The sequence below is a fragment of the Lotus japonicus genome, chromosome 3 (assembly GCF_012489685.1).
Source record: "Lotus japonicus ecotype B-129 chromosome 3, LjGifu_v1.2".
Lineage (NCBI taxonomy): Eukaryota > Viridiplantae > Streptophyta > Magnoliopsida > Fabales > Fabaceae > Lotus > Lotus japonicus.
The window spans coordinates 2106236-2123850 of record NC_080043.1 but is presented as its reverse complement, the minus strand read 5'-3'; the positions used below and the strand labels follow the sequence as shown (position 1 = coordinate 2123850).

The 17615-nt window shown below is 33.6% G+C and overlaps 2 protein-coding genes across 2 annotated transcripts; both read right to left on the bottom strand.

The window, feature by feature from the left end:
• Nucleotides 1–1159: 1159 nt before the first annotated feature.
• LOC130748503 (uncharacterized) lies at nt 1160–2307 on the bottom strand. Its single transcript, XM_057601735.1, has one exon. The coding sequence runs from the start codon at nt 2211–2213 to the stop codon at nt 1629–1631; it is 585 nt and encodes a 194-aa protein (XP_057457718.1). The 5' UTR covers nt 2214–2307; the 3' UTR covers nt 1160–1628.
• A 2517-nt stretch (nt 2308–4824) lies between these two features.
• Nucleotides 4825–12247, bottom strand: LOC130745571 (homeobox-leucine zipper protein ATHB-15-like). Its single transcript, XM_057597897.1, is given in 19 exon segments — nt 4825–5030; nt 5033–5141; nt 5346–5495; nt 5825–5930; nt 6554–6879; nt 6978–7112; nt 7666–7746; nt 7838–8023; nt 8527–8719; nt 8893–8999; nt 9167–9241; nt 9321–9476; nt 9663–9746; nt 9879–9992; nt 10075–10170; nt 10418–10508; nt 10611–10711; nt 10937–11096; nt 11272–12247. Coding segments are annotated over 19 exon segments (2532 nt in total). The 5' UTR covers nt 11472–12247; the 3' UTR covers nt 4825–4968.
• Nucleotides 12248–17615: the final 5368 nt, after the last annotated feature.

Genomic DNA, 17615 nt, shown 5'->3' with positions numbered 1-17615 from the left:
AGAGCATTATTGAGGGAGCCTCTGCTTTAGGAAAGGAGAGAAGAGGAAGTAAAGTAAGTAAAGAGTGTATTACTGTTTGGGTTATAAGGTTGAAAACCAACCTCAAGCTAACCAGATATTGCAGGATCATGGTATCCAAGCTAGTAGTATTTTAGGAGAGCAACAATTAACCTAAATAGTAGAATTCCAGTTTCCCAGGGTGGGCTACCCTGTGTTGAGGCATTCAAAGGATTTGAACGGTTTTTTTTTTAATTAGCTAGTTCATATATTTTATCGTTTAAAATTTGACCTAACCAATCTTAATTAAATAGATCAAATTGCATGACGGCATAAATTTACAAAGAATCCAAATTTGAAGATGGTATCAGAACTTATTCTAGATGTGTTTATTGAAGACTAATTATATAAGAGTTAATTCCATCATCTAGATGTTCAGCCTTGGGTGTGATGATTGTGTTAAAAAGTCTCACTCTTATAAGAAATACCATCAAAATAGTCCTTGTAATTGATAGAGCAACTTAATTTGATCTCTTAATCAATTTTCAGAGTAGAGTTAAACGTAACCAAATTCTACATATAAATCCTGCCTTAAAAAAAAATTAATCCTTAATCATCTCCTCACATGAGCTAGAAATAAAAATAGGGCAGAAATTTACATGTCCATGCCCTCTCAAATCATGTTCGCTCGATGCAATTTTAAGTTGCTTGCAACAGCTCTGCACAATACCTATCTTATTCTTGTTTTATTAGAGATTAACAACTCAAATTATAAAATACAGTCTCCAAATTTTGTTGAGAAGCTAGAGTAAATAGATAGAAGAATGAAGTATGGGTTTTTTTTTTAAATGAGGCGTAAATTATAGGATTGGTAGTATCTAGAAAATTGGAAGAAAAAAAGTTTGAATTTTGAAGGCAATACATTAAGAATTCTAAAGAATTATGTTATTATGTTCTTAAGGTTTATAAGGAATCGATCAATAGTTTTAATCAAGAGTAACTTGATCCCCACTGGTGTGTGTATCAATCTTCAAAATTTTGAACCATATGATGTGTTTTTCTTTTTTAAAACATACTCATACTACTTTAATAAGCCTCATAATTTCTCTTTAGTAAGTAATACTGAGTAGTGAGTAGAGACAAAACTAGCTCACTAAGGTAATATCTGTTACATTACATATCATTGAACAAAACAAAGAACAAGCCAGTTACTACAGACAAATAATTAATAACCCTCCAGAGAAAGAAAGGCAAACAGACAGGACTATGATGGGGAGAGAGACCTGAAAAAACCTGACTCACAAGGCACCTTTGGGTTTCTCCCCCAAAGAGGGTCTCAGAAACATTTAGAAACCTGGAGTGGTTACTAGTCAGTAGAAAAAAGCAACAAAAAAAGGGGGAACAGGTAAATAATGATAAAAAAAAACCATGTTCCCCCTTCACATAGGAATTGAGAATAAAAAGCTTGAACTAGTTATGATGATAAAAACTTAAGATTAATAATTAGCTATTTTTTTGAGTGTTTTGAATTACGGTTGCGTTCACGGAATTGGTTGCGTTCACGGAATTGCAGACAAATGCGAGTTGAAACTGCCCACAATTGCGGTCATGATGTTGTTGCGGACTGGAAGTTACAACCCTGATTTTGTGAGATCATTGATCTCTCTTGTAATAGCTGGAATGCAACTTGAACTTCTTGCAATCCCACCTTTCTTTTTATCATTCTCCCTAGGATTGAAAGACTTGGCCCTTCTCCCTTCCATTTTGCTCTTTTTCAGCATCTCTTTCATGGCCTCTGCTTGGAACAGAACAGGGAAACTCCTCCCATACTTGTTGAACCTGACACATGCACTCATGTGTGCACTCAAAGCCTCTTCCTTTTTCCCTCCATTCTTCACCAACTCCTCCTTCACTGCCTCAGAACACAACCCACACACCCATTTCCCCAAGAATTTGCTTCTTACCTTTTCAATGTATTCAGGGGTGCACTCCTCTGACATCCCACAACACTCACACTTTGCAATTTCCTCAACCTCAGCCACTGGTGGAAGTGTCAAATGATCAATCCCTTCTTTTGATAGCTCAAATGTGAGGTCTGAGATTGTTCTTTGAATGTGATTTGATGACACCCTTGGTGGCTTTGACACCATGTTGTTGTTGGGTTTTGAGAAAGAACTAGGCAAAGGCAAAGGATAAGATTCACCATGGGGTGCCATAATCAAGAGTAAAATTGGAACTTGATTCTTGTGTAAATGGACTTTGAGAAGAAGAAAAAAAAACAATATAGGAAGACTAATTAAGAGTGCTTCTTCAATTGTTGAACTTGATAAGAAGGAAGGAACTAGCTAGTGCTATTTATAATGGTTCCATTTGATTCTGAGAATCTGACATTGTGAACATGTGTGGATCTAAGAAACACAAATGTCAGTTTCAATCATCGTGAATCCACTAGATTTTTCGAGAAAGATTTAATGAGAATCCGGTGACTCGTGAAGCTTTTTCGAAATTTGGTGTGATTGCATGCATGTATATCTAATGTCATGTGTGCTTTTTTTTCTTCTATGTTTTACTACCAAGTGAACTTGCAAGCTTGGTGGTTGTGGACCTTGTGGCTGCAAGAAAAAGGTGATGGAATTGTGCAGCCAACCTGCAAGATACGCATGATTTCTTAGTTTCTTTGGCTGATAATAGTGGAAGGCAAGGTGTCGACTAGAAGAGTTCATCGGTTCGGATCGATACCCAATTAATTAGTTTTCTTTATGTTAAACTCAAATTAAATTAATTATAATCAGTTTGATTCTCAGATTTATTTTATTCAACTCAAACCAACTTGATGCCAGATTAATTTTTACATATTTATACCTTTTAGAACATTTAATGTGTCATATTATTTTCTATTCTTATCTTTTTTTATTAAATCATTTTGGTTTTTCCTTCTTGTTTATTTTAGCTATATATATTGTACAGTTTTATTATCATTTAGACAACACTAATCACAGATTCACAAGTGCATGAATCAATAGTTGAGTTGATCAATCCACAACCAAACAAAACTAGAGGTCTCAATTCAAACCCTACGTATGTACGTAGCTACATAAAAACTCACAAGAAATTTTTTGTCACCCATGGCGTCCTATCCAATTGAAACGGTATTACTTGATATGAAGAGTACATATGGTCTAAATTAAATAAAAATTAAAGAAAAATACCAATTGTAAATATCCATGGTTGAGAATATTAATATTACTGGCATGATGATAGTTTGTATAGTTTTACAATCAATCTAAAACAACTTTAATAAGGATTTTATCATCTTTTGTACGTTAATTATTATTTTGATATATCTTAAACTTTAGATCACATATACACATTTTGTTCTTTGAAAGTTTACAGGCTTAAATAGTGAGAAAAAAATAAAAAGAAAAACTCAACTTCTTATAATGAGTAGTACTCCCTCCGTTCCTAAATAACTGGTACTAATTTGGTTCTTTTTTTTGTTCCTATTTAACTGATACTTTTACAATTTCAAGAGAGCATTAATGCTACTTTATCAATTGTGCCCTTCATTTATTGTTGGTAGGAAAATTGAAAAGTTAGAATTGATAAGAGAGATAAAGGGTATAATAGGAAGTTAGATAGTAATTTTAGTAAAACAAGAATATTAATTGCTACTTCTTAATATTTGTGTCACAACCTTAAAGTATCAGTTATATAGGAACGGAGGGAGTAGTGTTTAAAGCATCAATATTACCCATTAGAAAGTTGGTTGTCATTCATTAATGAAAAAGTTATCCCTTTTAGCAATTTGATGAGATGTCGTCCAATACAAGCTGAGATGAGCATGCATAGTATATACAGCTTGTGGGGCATTCACATGATTTCATGGTAAAACCACAAACACATTTGCTTCGACTTTCTGCTTTCGTGGTAAACTTTTTCATTTCACGAGGAGCTCAAAAAGAAGAGTAAAGCTTAATTTTCAAGGAAGATGTCAACCAATTAAAGTTGTTGCAGTCTTTATCTCATATGCACAAATTGGACTGGATGGTAGTCATAGTACATGTATCAACGTTGTCCATATACAAATGAATCATATAAGTGAAATGGTGGTTATTAAGGAAATAGTTATGGCACTGATAAATCGATAAATATGTGAATCACAGTTAAACATAACTAATGCATGTGATCGAGAATGACAATTGACAATCACTCATCCACTTACTTTCTAAATGTAAAATGAACATATCACTACCTTAACTAAATTAGCCAGGACCAATTCTATGGTACATGCTTATTCCTTCTAGGCAATGTCTCATCTTGAGTTTTATGAATGAAAAAAGCTCATACGGGAAGAGTTATAGCTTTATCAAGATGCAAATGTTTCTGATTTGAACAAAATTAGTCAAGTCATGACCTATAAGCGATAAGCGATTGATTCAATTAATATATGTTTGTTCCCTGCTTTGGAGCTATATTTTGATCAGACATTCAGATAATTTTTTGTTGTTTCAAAGTTAAGCTTGTTTGGAGAGGCTTCTCTTTCTTCAAGATTTACTCTACTTCAGAATCAATTCAAAAGCTCAAAAGTTACTCAGAGAAAATTCCTCTATGAAGGTAGCTAGTTACTTGTCCTCAACCACTTGCACGAACCATCTCAAGAGGGAAGGGGAGGTCTTAGTTCATTTTCATCAAAACTATCTTTCTTCTTGCAAAAATACTTAAAATTTTGTAGAAGAAATTAATATATCACTCTAGATCATAATGGTTTCAAAATACTTTGAATCTTAAAAGATAATTTTGCATCCAGACATCAAGAAAGACCAAATATAAAGAGGGCTGAATACTGAAATATGTAAACATAGGCTAGTAGTACATTTAGTCTTTACATGCAACCCAAGTCTTAGCAGCAAATACATATGAAAACACAAAGCAACAAAACATGTCTTAAAAGAGTGCTTCATCTTTAATACTTCAGCTCCTATTCTCTAGTTCACATGTCAAACAAAAGACCAGTTCACAAACATAAAACAAATGCAATGAGCATTCTCTTCTTCATTCAGCACCTTCCAAGCCACCACTCTTTCATATGAGATAGGTCTCCCCATGCTTGAGAGACAAAGACCACCTTGAAGGCATGCAAACCCCTATCAAAAGATAGAATGAAGAAAAATCAATAAAAAGCACAATAAAGCTTGAAAGTGATGCAAGTTCTATTTTAAGCCCCAGTTCTAGGGGGAAGATATGAGAGAAAGGAACAAATCCATCCAGTTATAAAAGATTGTGCGCATGTTTGAAAATTCTTCAAGTCGTCTACAATTGAATGCAAAATCAATTCCCTGAGAGTAGACCTGTTGAATAATTTGAGGAAACTCTGAGCACAGAATCTTGCGGCCCTGATCATCAAATATTTTCTCCAATGTTATATCTTGAAGAGCAACTAAAGTAGTCTCCAGCATATCAAGCCCTGCCTGGTTGGCGAAAGTGAACACTGGCAATGCCTGCAAAAACCGAGTGTCATGAAGGTGCTTTTAAACTAGTAGTAGAGTAGTTCAGTAATCAGAAGTATCAATAATTAACTTGCAAACCAGAGCTATAACTCCTCTTAAGGCAGAAATGAGTTAATACTTTGAAGGTAAAAGACAGAATAAAATCTACCAAATTCACCATAACTCAAGATAATGCTGAACATCCTGTGAGCCCTTTCCCAATAACTACTAGTCTCAGCAAAATATTTTCCTTGTTTCATTGTTTTTTTTTTTACATCGGGGAAGCTCAATCACAATGAGAAATGCATCTAGTATGTAAATTGAATCAATGTTGGGCATACCTTTAGAGTGCAGCACAAGATTGCATCTGAATGATGCCATAAGGATTTGAGCAAAGATTCGTTCCCCTCATTGTTAGATTTAAGTAGCTCAACACCCAAGTAGCATCTACAAAATTAAGACAGTCAAACAACTTCATATCAGTCAATGCCAGAAATTTCACTAAAAGTGTGTCTGCAACTTATCTTTGTTGGATTATCTGATAACAGATTAGAAATAAAGATACATTGATAAACAATAGTGGAATAGCTGATGGCAGTTAGAAATACAACAGTGTCAAGATTTGTTCCCATGAGTCTATTTACATTTTACAGAACTCAGCATCTGTTACTGGAAAGTTCTATTCAATAATACTTTTTCTAATAAGCAGAAAACAAGTACGCCGGAGTATTGGAGGACAAGAGCTGGCACTGAGATAAAAAGAAACATCATTACATATGGGTATGCAACTTATCTAACCATTCATCAACTTCAAGAGCTGCTACTTTTTATAATTTGTTTGAATATGATTAAATATGAAACTGATTTCTCATCCCAAATACAACCTTGAAAAACAATTGTTTCACTTGCCAATGGGACATCACCATGCAGTATCATAATGTTTATGCTACATACACGACACTACACTAACTTCAGTTGTATACCTATAAGTTACAAGTGTTATATACCTTTAAATGTTATAGACCTATAACTAAAGGCAACTAGCAAGAAAGAAAAAAGTACATATATACCTATAACTGTTGCTGATCCAACGAGCAAGTGTTTGCGCTTCAGGTGTACCCAGTGGTGCCCTAAGCCCAGCTTGTGAACTTAAATGAGATGGTGAGAGTGCTAGTGCTACCCTTTGGACAGATGATATGATACTACGAACATATTGCCGGGCCATGGATGCTACATGCTCTTGCATATGACTTTCAAAAGCAAATTCAAATGCTATTGTCATCACTGATCTCATACAGCCAGAATTTCCAGATGAATCATTTGATGCTCTGGTTCCAGCAGGGCCAACGTCAAGGGCAGATGCCAGGTCAAGGGTACGATTTGGGTTGGACGCTTCCTGCAAAAATCATAGAAATAATAAGAAGACAACCTTGTGGAAAGGTAAATACCAAGTTCAAACAAAATATACTGCTTCAACAATGACTAAAGATCAACCTTTCCAGATTCAAGAGGGATGATGCGAAATCCAGAAGGCAGAAGGGGGGCATCATCAGCAAAAGATGCATCAATTGGAGCAAATATAAGTTCAGCACAGGTGCCAACAGCATTCTCATCCATTCCACTGCAGAGCTATCAAAACAAATCAAATGAACTATAAGAAAGTGAACCACAAACAATGATATGATAAAAACCAAAGTGATGGTTGGCAAGAGTATCATTCTAGCAGCTGCAGGAGATCAGTGATACTTAGCTATACTAGCGAGGTATTTTTGTCTATCAAAAAATTTCAAGACCAGGAAATATATTACTTATTCCTCGTCATAGATATAGAAACAAGAAAGTAAGCAAAGAGATTGTTCATAATTTTGTCTTCCTCCCAATATAGGACCATGTGAACCAACATTACACTAAGTTTAACATGGCATGAAACTTAAAGAACATAGGCATGCAATAGGATGGCAGCAACTTCACAGGATGATTAATTCTTTAAATAACTCAAAATTATATGAACAGAAAATTTGTGGAAGTGAGAAATATAAACCTAAGTGATAAGAGTAGTACATCAAAGTCAAACAGCTTAAAAGTCTGTTTCAACATATTAGCACCGCATCAAGCATATCAAGTACCATCTGAGAGTAACAAATAGAGGAAGGCAGGAAGCAACAAAAGGGGAAAAACTTACCTGCAAAAGAAACACTTCTCTGGGCATCATCGGGTCTTCAGGAGAATGAGCGACTCCTTCCAATTTAATGACTTCCAGAAACTAGGATAGATAAGCAAAATGTCAGAACCTACTTAATCATTAAATATTTAAATCAGTCATATTTCTGTAAGTATTTAGCACCAACTTCTACCTCCTCGTGCTCGATAGTGTGGGCTAGAGGAAGAATAACTTGACCACCATAATTTCCAACCCGAGATCCTGATAAGCTGCAAGGACCAACTTTAATTGCAGCAGCTGAGTAGGCATCCATGTTGTTGTCTGCCCATTCTGATCTATGCTCCCGCAGGAACCTTAGTAGAATGGCTGGAGGCACATTCTGTGAAAAGAAATGGCATAAGCTAATAAGAAAAATATAACACCAATGTTAAAACTAAAATTGGCAACAGGTCTAAGCCATGCTTATGTTAAGGAGAACATTAGGACTGTAAAAGGACAGAAAATATCCAAATAATTACTTATATCAAATAAGGCACATTCAGTAATTGCAGATTCGAAAGGTCAATGTCTGGTCAAACAAGTCCTTACATGTTCAATATCATAATCCCATTTGATAGGAGCAATATATTGTGAAATAACTAATAAGCAATTGGTAGTCATTAATGTCAGGATCATTTGAATTCCATGATTTTTTTTCAATTAAACATGAGCTTAACTACTCATACAGAACCAGAATATGCAGTGAACATTATGAACTATTGGTTTAAATGACCTCTATCTTTGACTAAAATCATCTACAGCGATTAAATGCATAATTTCTAACTCGATAATTTATTTTATTTAATCTTAAGGAAAATAAGTGAACTTTTAAAGCATCCTAACCTGTAATAACATAGAAGCTTTGGCACATAAGACTGCATTACTGACAGGTGGAAATCCATTGGGAAAGGAAAGGTTCAGACCCAGTAACTTATCTGGTGATGAATTCACAAGAATTGTAACATCATCAACACCATCATTGCCAATCATTGACCATCCCTCATCAGTGAATCCATTGAGTGCCTCGTTGAAACCCCTGCCAGGATATAGACGTGGGATTCGAAATTTAGATACGATGAAATTCAACAAAAAAATATGCCTAAAGTAAATTTAGATGCAATGAAATTCAACAAAAAGAATGTCGGAAGAAAATTAAGAATAAGATGCAATGAAATTCAACAAAAAATATGCCTAAGTTAAAATATTAACCGGCTCAGTCTATGGCCAAGTGCTCGAAGAGCTGCGGGTCGTCTGCCCCACCCAGTGACATTAGACTGAGAAACTTCATGTGAGATCTGCCTTAAATGACGTAGGGCCTGGATAAAAAGGAGAAAGATTTAAAGAAACCACAGCCTTTGGTGATCCCCAAACATATATATTTTAGCTCCTCATTAATATGATACTGTGCAGCATTTAAACTAGATTCATTTTAAATCGCATTGGGAAAAAACACATTGCCGTACTAAATACAAAAATACCATACCACCATAGTTGTCTTTTGAGCCAGCACTGTTGACGACTCATACAGTGGACGCAGTACTTCAGGAACACTCCATGGCTAAACAATGACACGAGCATGCTTTAGTTGATTTTTGTTAAAACAAAAATATTATTGCAACAAAGTTGAATCCATGTACCTCCAAATCCATATGATCAACAATGTGGATGATGGAACCACCCCCTTCACAAGGTCTGATCAGGTACCCACTGGGCAGCATCTCAGCTCTGGCAAAATGCTGCACAGGAGGCATGCTAGGACCATTTTGAGTATTTTTAAGAGACCTCTCACAGATCTGAAGCAGAGAAGCATTATAAGAATGATGTGTGCGTGCTCATGTACTTGTGGAAAAGGAGTACTTTGTAATCGAAAATAAGACTGTAATATATAAATGGAGCCTGGCATTGCACACACAAGATCCTGCTGCTAACTACAATATCTACTCAAATACAGAACTTGAGGATTATTTAGAGTCTCTTACCACAAGGCTTCCATCTTCTAAACCAGATGTGTAGCGCAGTAACCAGAAGTCCCGAGCAGGTGCCAGTGTGGTGGGCGCATATAGCTGATCATCATAGAGTGAAGTGTGCAAATAAGAGATTTAGTGTGTGAAGTTGCAAAGAATCATCATTCAAACACATGAGAAATTTACCCGTGAATTAACAGAATCATCATTAATACACACAGTTTTCTTTACCTGCATATAAAGAAGCTCTATGGTTCCACCATTAGCTGTGGGAAGTACATTCAAAACATCAACTGCTCGGCAATCACGATACCAGGAAGGCCTATCTTTAAGGATTTCAGCAACCTGCAAAGATTATGGTTGATCATGCCATCCATAAATACAAGCAACGCAATTTATAAAGAGACAATAAATTCAGAGAACTAACCCTTGTAGGTTCTAGGCCCACCAGACCACATGCTCTGGCTGCTACACCAGAGCAACCATGAGAAATTGCAACAATACCAATAGATTCCGGACCAGGCTGCGCAAATAAGCAAGAATTAATGAAAAAAAATTATATTTTAAAAATGACTGTTCAAGCTAGCACGCTGCGAATAGAACACAAACCCTTAATAATAAAGAAAGCTATCACCTGTTGGGGTGTGTTATTTAAAGATGTAAATTTGATCCATGTTTAACCATTCAGTTCATGCCATATCCCAATGAAAATGAAATTGAAGAATAAAGCAACTAATTAATCAACAAATACAAAAGAGTTATTGGATTACCTTCATTCCAGGCATTTGGACCCACTCAACAGCGGTTCCAGTAGCCTTCGAAAGAAACTCTGCTAAAGTTTCTTCTGCAATGGACAAAAGCCTGGGAAAAACAACACGCGATTTCATTAGGCCAAGCATACACATAAAAGGTTTCAACGAAAAAAAATGATGGAAAGGAACCAACAATCATATTCCTACTAACCCTGCAGGACTTGCATCCCTAGGGGGATGCTGGGTTGCCAAACTGCGTTGACCACTAGTAACGGCTGATTCACAGCTCGTGTCTTTGGTTGCAAGCGTAGTCTGCAAAGAAAGATAGCACCATTGTAACTCAATTCTAATGCACTCATTAATGAATAAATAAGGGCAGAACCATAGAGTTCCTAAAGTTGCTAAAAATAGAGAAATAAATCTTCTAAGACCATAAACAAGGAAACTTTCAGAATAGGACCCAGTAGATTACAAAATTACCTAACTACTAAAACCAACCAAGTTGAAAAAATAGAAACAAATAAGTAAAATCCATACATTTTGGGTATGTTGACGAAAGTAGCCATTTTCATACACCAAATGAGACACCTGCTTCTGCAACCTATCATTCTCCTCCATCAGCAGTTTGTTCATAGCATTCAGCTTCCTATTCACAGTTTGCAGCCGTGAGGCCTCTTTCCTCTGCTTCTCTCTACATCTGAATCAATAACAAACAAAATCCACTAGCATCATCATTAAAACAAACCAAAAAACACCCAAAAAATAATGAACACTTGAGTTTGTCTTCAATTAGCAGCTTCCCCCAATCAAGTACTTTTCCATGAAACTATTAACAACTAAAAATAGCAATCTGGTTGTGCAGGCAATAGTACCTTCTATTCTGGAACCAAACTTTGATCTGTTTTGGCTCAATGTTGGAGAGGATAGGACACTCACGAATAAGCTGCTGGCGGCGAATGGAACTTGGTTTGGGGCAATCATGATAAAGCCTCTCAAGAGCTTCAACCTGCTCAGGTGTGTAACGAACATACTTTCCATTATCAAATCCACCTTTACCATCCTTGCAGGACATTGCTAACTAGTAACAAACTCACAATCCAAACAGTCTTCACTTCACCAACCACCACAAGTGGCTTCTACTCTACTACAACTTCAAGATTGGTTTATCAACAGCAAGCACGCATTTGCAGACTCTTGTGCCAAATGGGTCGAAGCAAATGATGTTTCCTCAGCAAGAGACAGCCACCAAACACAAGAAAACATGAAAGCCTTCGAGATCAGAGCCTAGTTAGCAACCTCATGATAACAAAACCAACGATCTGAATCCACCAACAACACAAACCCAGAAAAAAAAGGAGAAAAAAAAAAGTTTCCTAAGAAATCAACAGCTGAAAAAAAACAATCTTTTCACACTTTCCGATCTTCATCGTTCAGCTAATCTGTTACAATTCCAGCTGATCTCTACTGAACCATGTTCTCCAAGCTATCATCAAATCAAATAAGCATCACTGAGGAAGCTGAAGAGAGGAAAAATATGAAGTGGGCAGGGATCAAAATCAGTTTTTTCAATCTGTGATTGATGATACTGATTTTTTCTTGGTTTGGGGATTGAACAGAGGAAAAGGAGAAAGAAGAGAGGAAAGTGGAAACCCTAGCTAGCTAGGTGAAAGAGAAAGAAAGAGAACACAGGCTTTTGCTTTTTGTTGTTGTTGGTGGTGTTGTTTGTTCTATCTTCTTCAAATTCTTCATCAGTGTTTTCTTCTTCTTACATTTCGATTCTTCATTGGTTCTTTCTTTTCCTTCTTCTTTCGCTTTCGGTTCAATATGGAACAGAACATAGAACATGCTCTCTCTGTTTCAACATCATGTTTTTTTAATAAATAAATAAATTTTACTTTTCTTTTAAGATAGGTGTACTCTTCGGAGGTAATCTTGTTCGAGCCAGGATCATGATGGATTGGTGGGGTTAACTCTCTCATCGACGGGTTTTTTCATCCACAAGACTCGAACCGATACCTTATTTAAGGGGAATCAGGCATGTACCACTTGAAGCAACCATCCGTCTATGATAAATTTTAGTCTAAATAAAATAGTATTTAATTAATGGATTAATTAATATTTGAAATTTTGATGGGACAATGGATTATGTGAATGGACGAAACTAGCCTTTTTTCCGGCGGAGTGGCTGCTGTTCTGACAGGTTCTGATACGGCCCCGCCGCTCCCCGTATGATGATCTGGATAATATCATAATTACCCCTTTCCTCTTGCTGCTTCATTTCTTATTTTCTTTGTTTGTGTAATTATGGTTTTACACTCCATTTTCAGTTCTTTCTTTCAGAAAAATTCTACTCATCATTACATAAAGATTTCGTTTGTTTTTACTCGCTAGGAAAAATGAAGAGAAACACTCATCCTGTCCGGAGAGATTTTTTGATTGAAGTAAGTGGAATGACGAGTGGAGGTAATATAATGGCAAAATAGTAAAAATGAAGAAGCAGAAGGGCATTTGGAGATGATAATGCGAGTGCAGGATGTGTCTTAAACTACACAAAAGCAAGCATGGAAGACACAGAACACCATCATGATCTTTCTGCATGCGTCTTCATTTTAATTAAATATTTCCACATGTATTTTGCTCTAAATACAACATGGTATTATTATTTTTCTGAAAGAACAATGAAATCTTATTTATTTATTACTCACAGAAGGAGAGAGAATACGAGGATAATAATGATGATGATACATATCTGTATCTTCTGTATGTATGACATATATTCATGCTACCAAATTATAACCGCATATTTGCTGCATATATATATGACATGAGTATGACTGACATGACATGTGACATGACTCATGAGATGTGACGGAATGGGATGGTGGGTGTCTACCGCAACCTACAAAGGACCTTCTTATATATAGTTGTCGAATACAAATGTACTCTGATAATACTCATCGTACAATTCTATAACAGTGTGCTACAGATTTTCCTCTTTTGGCCTTCTATATTTCATAGTTTCATTTTGATACAATTAACAATATTATTGTAGAACTTTCTTATTTTATTTTGGAATAATGTTTCATTTACACTTCTCTTTGAGGTAGAGATGTGGAATGAAGAGAGAGATAGAAAGAAAGAAAAAATAAGAGAAAAAAAGTATAAGATGTGATATATGATAAGAGGGGAGAGATAGAAATAAAAAAAAAAGTAAAAATTGAGTGTCATCAATATTATTCAGGAGTCTCAATTTTTGACAATTTTACTCTTAAATATATTGGAATTTAATGGCGCTTGTTCCAAAAAGTATTCCAGTGTCACCTTAGATTTGTCTTTCTTCAACTTCACCTCTAAGGATGAAGAATACACATTATTACGAGTATGTATGTTTTTTTCTCCAAATTTTGTATCTTATCAATTTACTAAAAATGTTGTCTTTATTATTTGGAAAACTTGCATTCACCTCCCCTCCAATCTTCTTATAGGAGTCTCTACACCCCCTCTATTTTTTTAAAAGGCATCGCCCCGTCTTCCTTGCATCAATCATCGTTTGCAATCCGTTAAAATGAATTACAATATCTCTAACGTTTTCATTTCAAAAATTGTTGTTACAAGAAATGAATGGAGTCGAATGATCAGGAACCATATTGGTATTGTTGGTAATATATCTTATTCCCTTTTATATTTTCTCTTTCACGGTTTCTCCATCTATATTATATAAAATTACATAAATCCGTTTAACTGTTTATTATTTATGAGGCATGTTAAATTAGTCTTCTTCTTCCCACCTACTGATATCCTATGTTTTTCGGTCTTTCATTCATTTTAGAGATATAACTTGAATTTTCATATTTTTTAGTTTTACTATATGGTTCTCATTTGTTATTTTACTCTATCGTTTGATTTTACTCTCAAAAATTCACATATGTATTTGTATAGGGATCTAACTACACAGATGTATGAATTTTAATACTTAGATTATGTTGTAGGTCATGTATATTGATCATGAACATAATAACAATTTTATAACATAATAGTAAGATAACAGTCAAAGAAGTATGACTTATTCTTGATGAGAATATCTTTTATTTTAGTTGTATTATTCGAGAAGAGTGGTTTTTTTTTACAATGAATAAACAATATTATAATTTATTCATAAATTAAAATTAAGAAATGAAGTCATTGATGATAAATTAGAACTAAGATTTTAAAATTTAAGGAATTCACCATTGAATAAAAGTGTGCAAGTATCATATGTTATTGGAGATTGATATGAAAAACTTCTAGTAATAAATCATGTAATGTTGCTTCATTGCTTCTCGTTGGTATGTAATTATGGATGTGAGGTTGTGAGCTGGTAAAATAGTACTAAAAATTATTCCATTTAAAAAAATTACTAAAAATCTCCTCCCTTTACTAAAATTAATTTTCAAATGTCATTTATCTGTAAATTTAGATGTTGGATATGACATTGAACCACAGTTGTTCAATTATTACTTTATTTATAAGTTCAGAAGATAAAAATTTCTAGCGAACATAGATTTCACAATTAAATAGTAGAGGACAAATGGCAACAAGAGTGTTCAAATAATAAGAAAAAGTAAAAATCATAAGAAATTTATAGCATAAAGTCTTTAACTGCAAAGCGTTATTGCTATGAATTAGATTTTAGGAAAAATAGACAAATCAAAATTTTATTATTATATTATCATTTATAACTATAAATTATTTAATCTTTATATGTTGGAATATTGTTAATTTTCTGTGATATATTAATTCTATAATTATATGTTCTAGACATGTTTTATAGGTGGATAAATTATAATATTGTTCATATGTCTCATAATTCACTGCTTTAGAGTGAAGCGAATTACACGTCTAGGAAAATGTGAGATGCTTATAAAAGATAAGCAATAAATTGAAGATGTCATACTAAATCACAAGAATCTATATATGAAAGAATATACAATAGTAGATGTTGATAATATGATCGGCCCTTGTGATACTAGGTAGTTTTGGTGAAGTTTATAAAGGAAAGTTGTCGCATGACACTGAAGTCTTTGTAAAGAAGCTAAAAGCTCCCATGGCGATTTTAAAGATGAGACCAGGAGCATCATTAACACTTATCATAAGAATATTATTATTCTTCTCGGATACTGTTTTGATCTAAAGAAAACAGTATCCGACAAGAGTAATGACATTTATATGATGTGTGTTACTGATACTCATGATCTTATTTTTTGAAATCGTTATCTTCTCCACCGGAAGTTGTTAGCATTTTTATAGCTAGTTTAGTGCCACATGGTAACTTTCATTTGTAAACTTCACCAAAACTACCTTGCCAAATTATCAAGTAAACTATTTATTGGATTTGCAATTTCAGTGTAAAAGAAGTCTTACCTCAATGTATAATAGTTCTATGCTACATAGAAGAAAAGGTTATATTTCTATTTATTTAACTAATGTTAATTTTTTTTCTAATATGGCGAAAAATAATTAGATGTTTGTGTAAAATAATTTACACTAACTGTGAATTTTCGATCTACTACAAAGTAATTTTGATCACTTCAAATAGATAAAAGTTTAAAAGAATTTCATATATTATAAAAAGAAAAAGAACTAGAGATAAAATAAGTAACTATAAATTTAAATATAAATACAAAGAAAATTTTAAATTACATTTACCAAAATGACCAGGATTATCATTGTTTGTCGTAACTATCTTCATTTTTTCAAGAAATATCAAAGACAATTAAATATCAAACATTTCGGCATATATATCTCCATATATCCGTGTGTAGGATGGGTGATCATGTTATTACTAGTATGTATACCCGTGCCGATGCACGTGGACATATTTCCAAGTATATAATAATTTGCTTTTAATATATAGAATTATTTATTTTGCATAAATGAAAAGTAAATGTAAATATTATTTTTTATTTGATTAATTTGTTTATGATATAATAATATAATAAATTGTATGACAAATTGCTCTCTCTCTCTCCCTCCCTCCCTCCCTCCCTCTCTCTCTCGCTCTCGCTCTCTCTCTCTCTCTCCCTCCCTCCCTCCCTCCCTCGGTCCCTCTCTCTCTCATGTATAAGTTATTCCAACAACCAACTTGTGCTGTATTAATCTATGTTGTAAGATTGTTATGCTGATTTGATGCTTAGAAAACTTGAATTTAGCGAGTCAATAATTTATTTTATTTTCTCATCATAAAACTTAAACATAAAAAATATAAGCTATATATGTTCATTTATTCTAAACATCTAAACTTATGAAAAATTATAAAATTATATTGTTTGTTATTTTCAACTTGAAAATATTTTAAAATAAATGTTCTTTCCCGTGGAATTTATGTTTTCACAATCAAATTAAAATGGTTTCGTAAAAAGTACTAAAATTTTATTAAAACATTTTTTATTAGTTTCAATTTAAAGTATTTTCATCCAAAATGTTCATCATGTAGGAACTTTGTACTATATAATTAATAAATATAGACTAAATATGTTAATTCTTCTCTAATCCCTCGTGGGAGCCCTTTTACCACAGTCAAATTATAATGCTTCTGTATATATACTCCTAAATTATTTAAAAAGTATGGAAAATTTACTAAAATTGTATTAAAACATTTTCTATTAGTTTCAACTTAAAAGTATTTCCATGCAAATTGATCCTCATGCGGGAGCTTTTTACTATATAATTAATAAATATAGACTAAATATGTTTATTCTTCTCTAATTCTTCGTGGGAGCCCTATATTCCCAATCAAATAAAAATACTTATGTATATTTACTCTTAAATTATTTAAAAAGTATGAGAAAATTACTAAATTATAACAAAACATTTTCTATTAGTTTCAACTTGAAAGTACTTTCATGCAAAATGTTCCTCATGTAGGAGCTTTTTACTATATAATTAATAAATATATAGTAAATATGTTTATTTTTCTCTATATCTCCGTGGGAGCCCTATATTCACAATCAAATTATAACTCTTATGTATATCTACTCTTAAATTATTTAAAAGTTATGAGAAAAGTACTAAAATTATAACAAAACATTTTCTAAGTTTCATCTTAAAATCATTTTGATGCAAAATGTTTCTCCCCGTATGAGTTTTTTAATATGTAACTTAAACATAAATAATATAACTGAAAATATTCTTCCCACTGTCTTCCCAATTTTCTCAATTAAATTATATATTCCCTTAA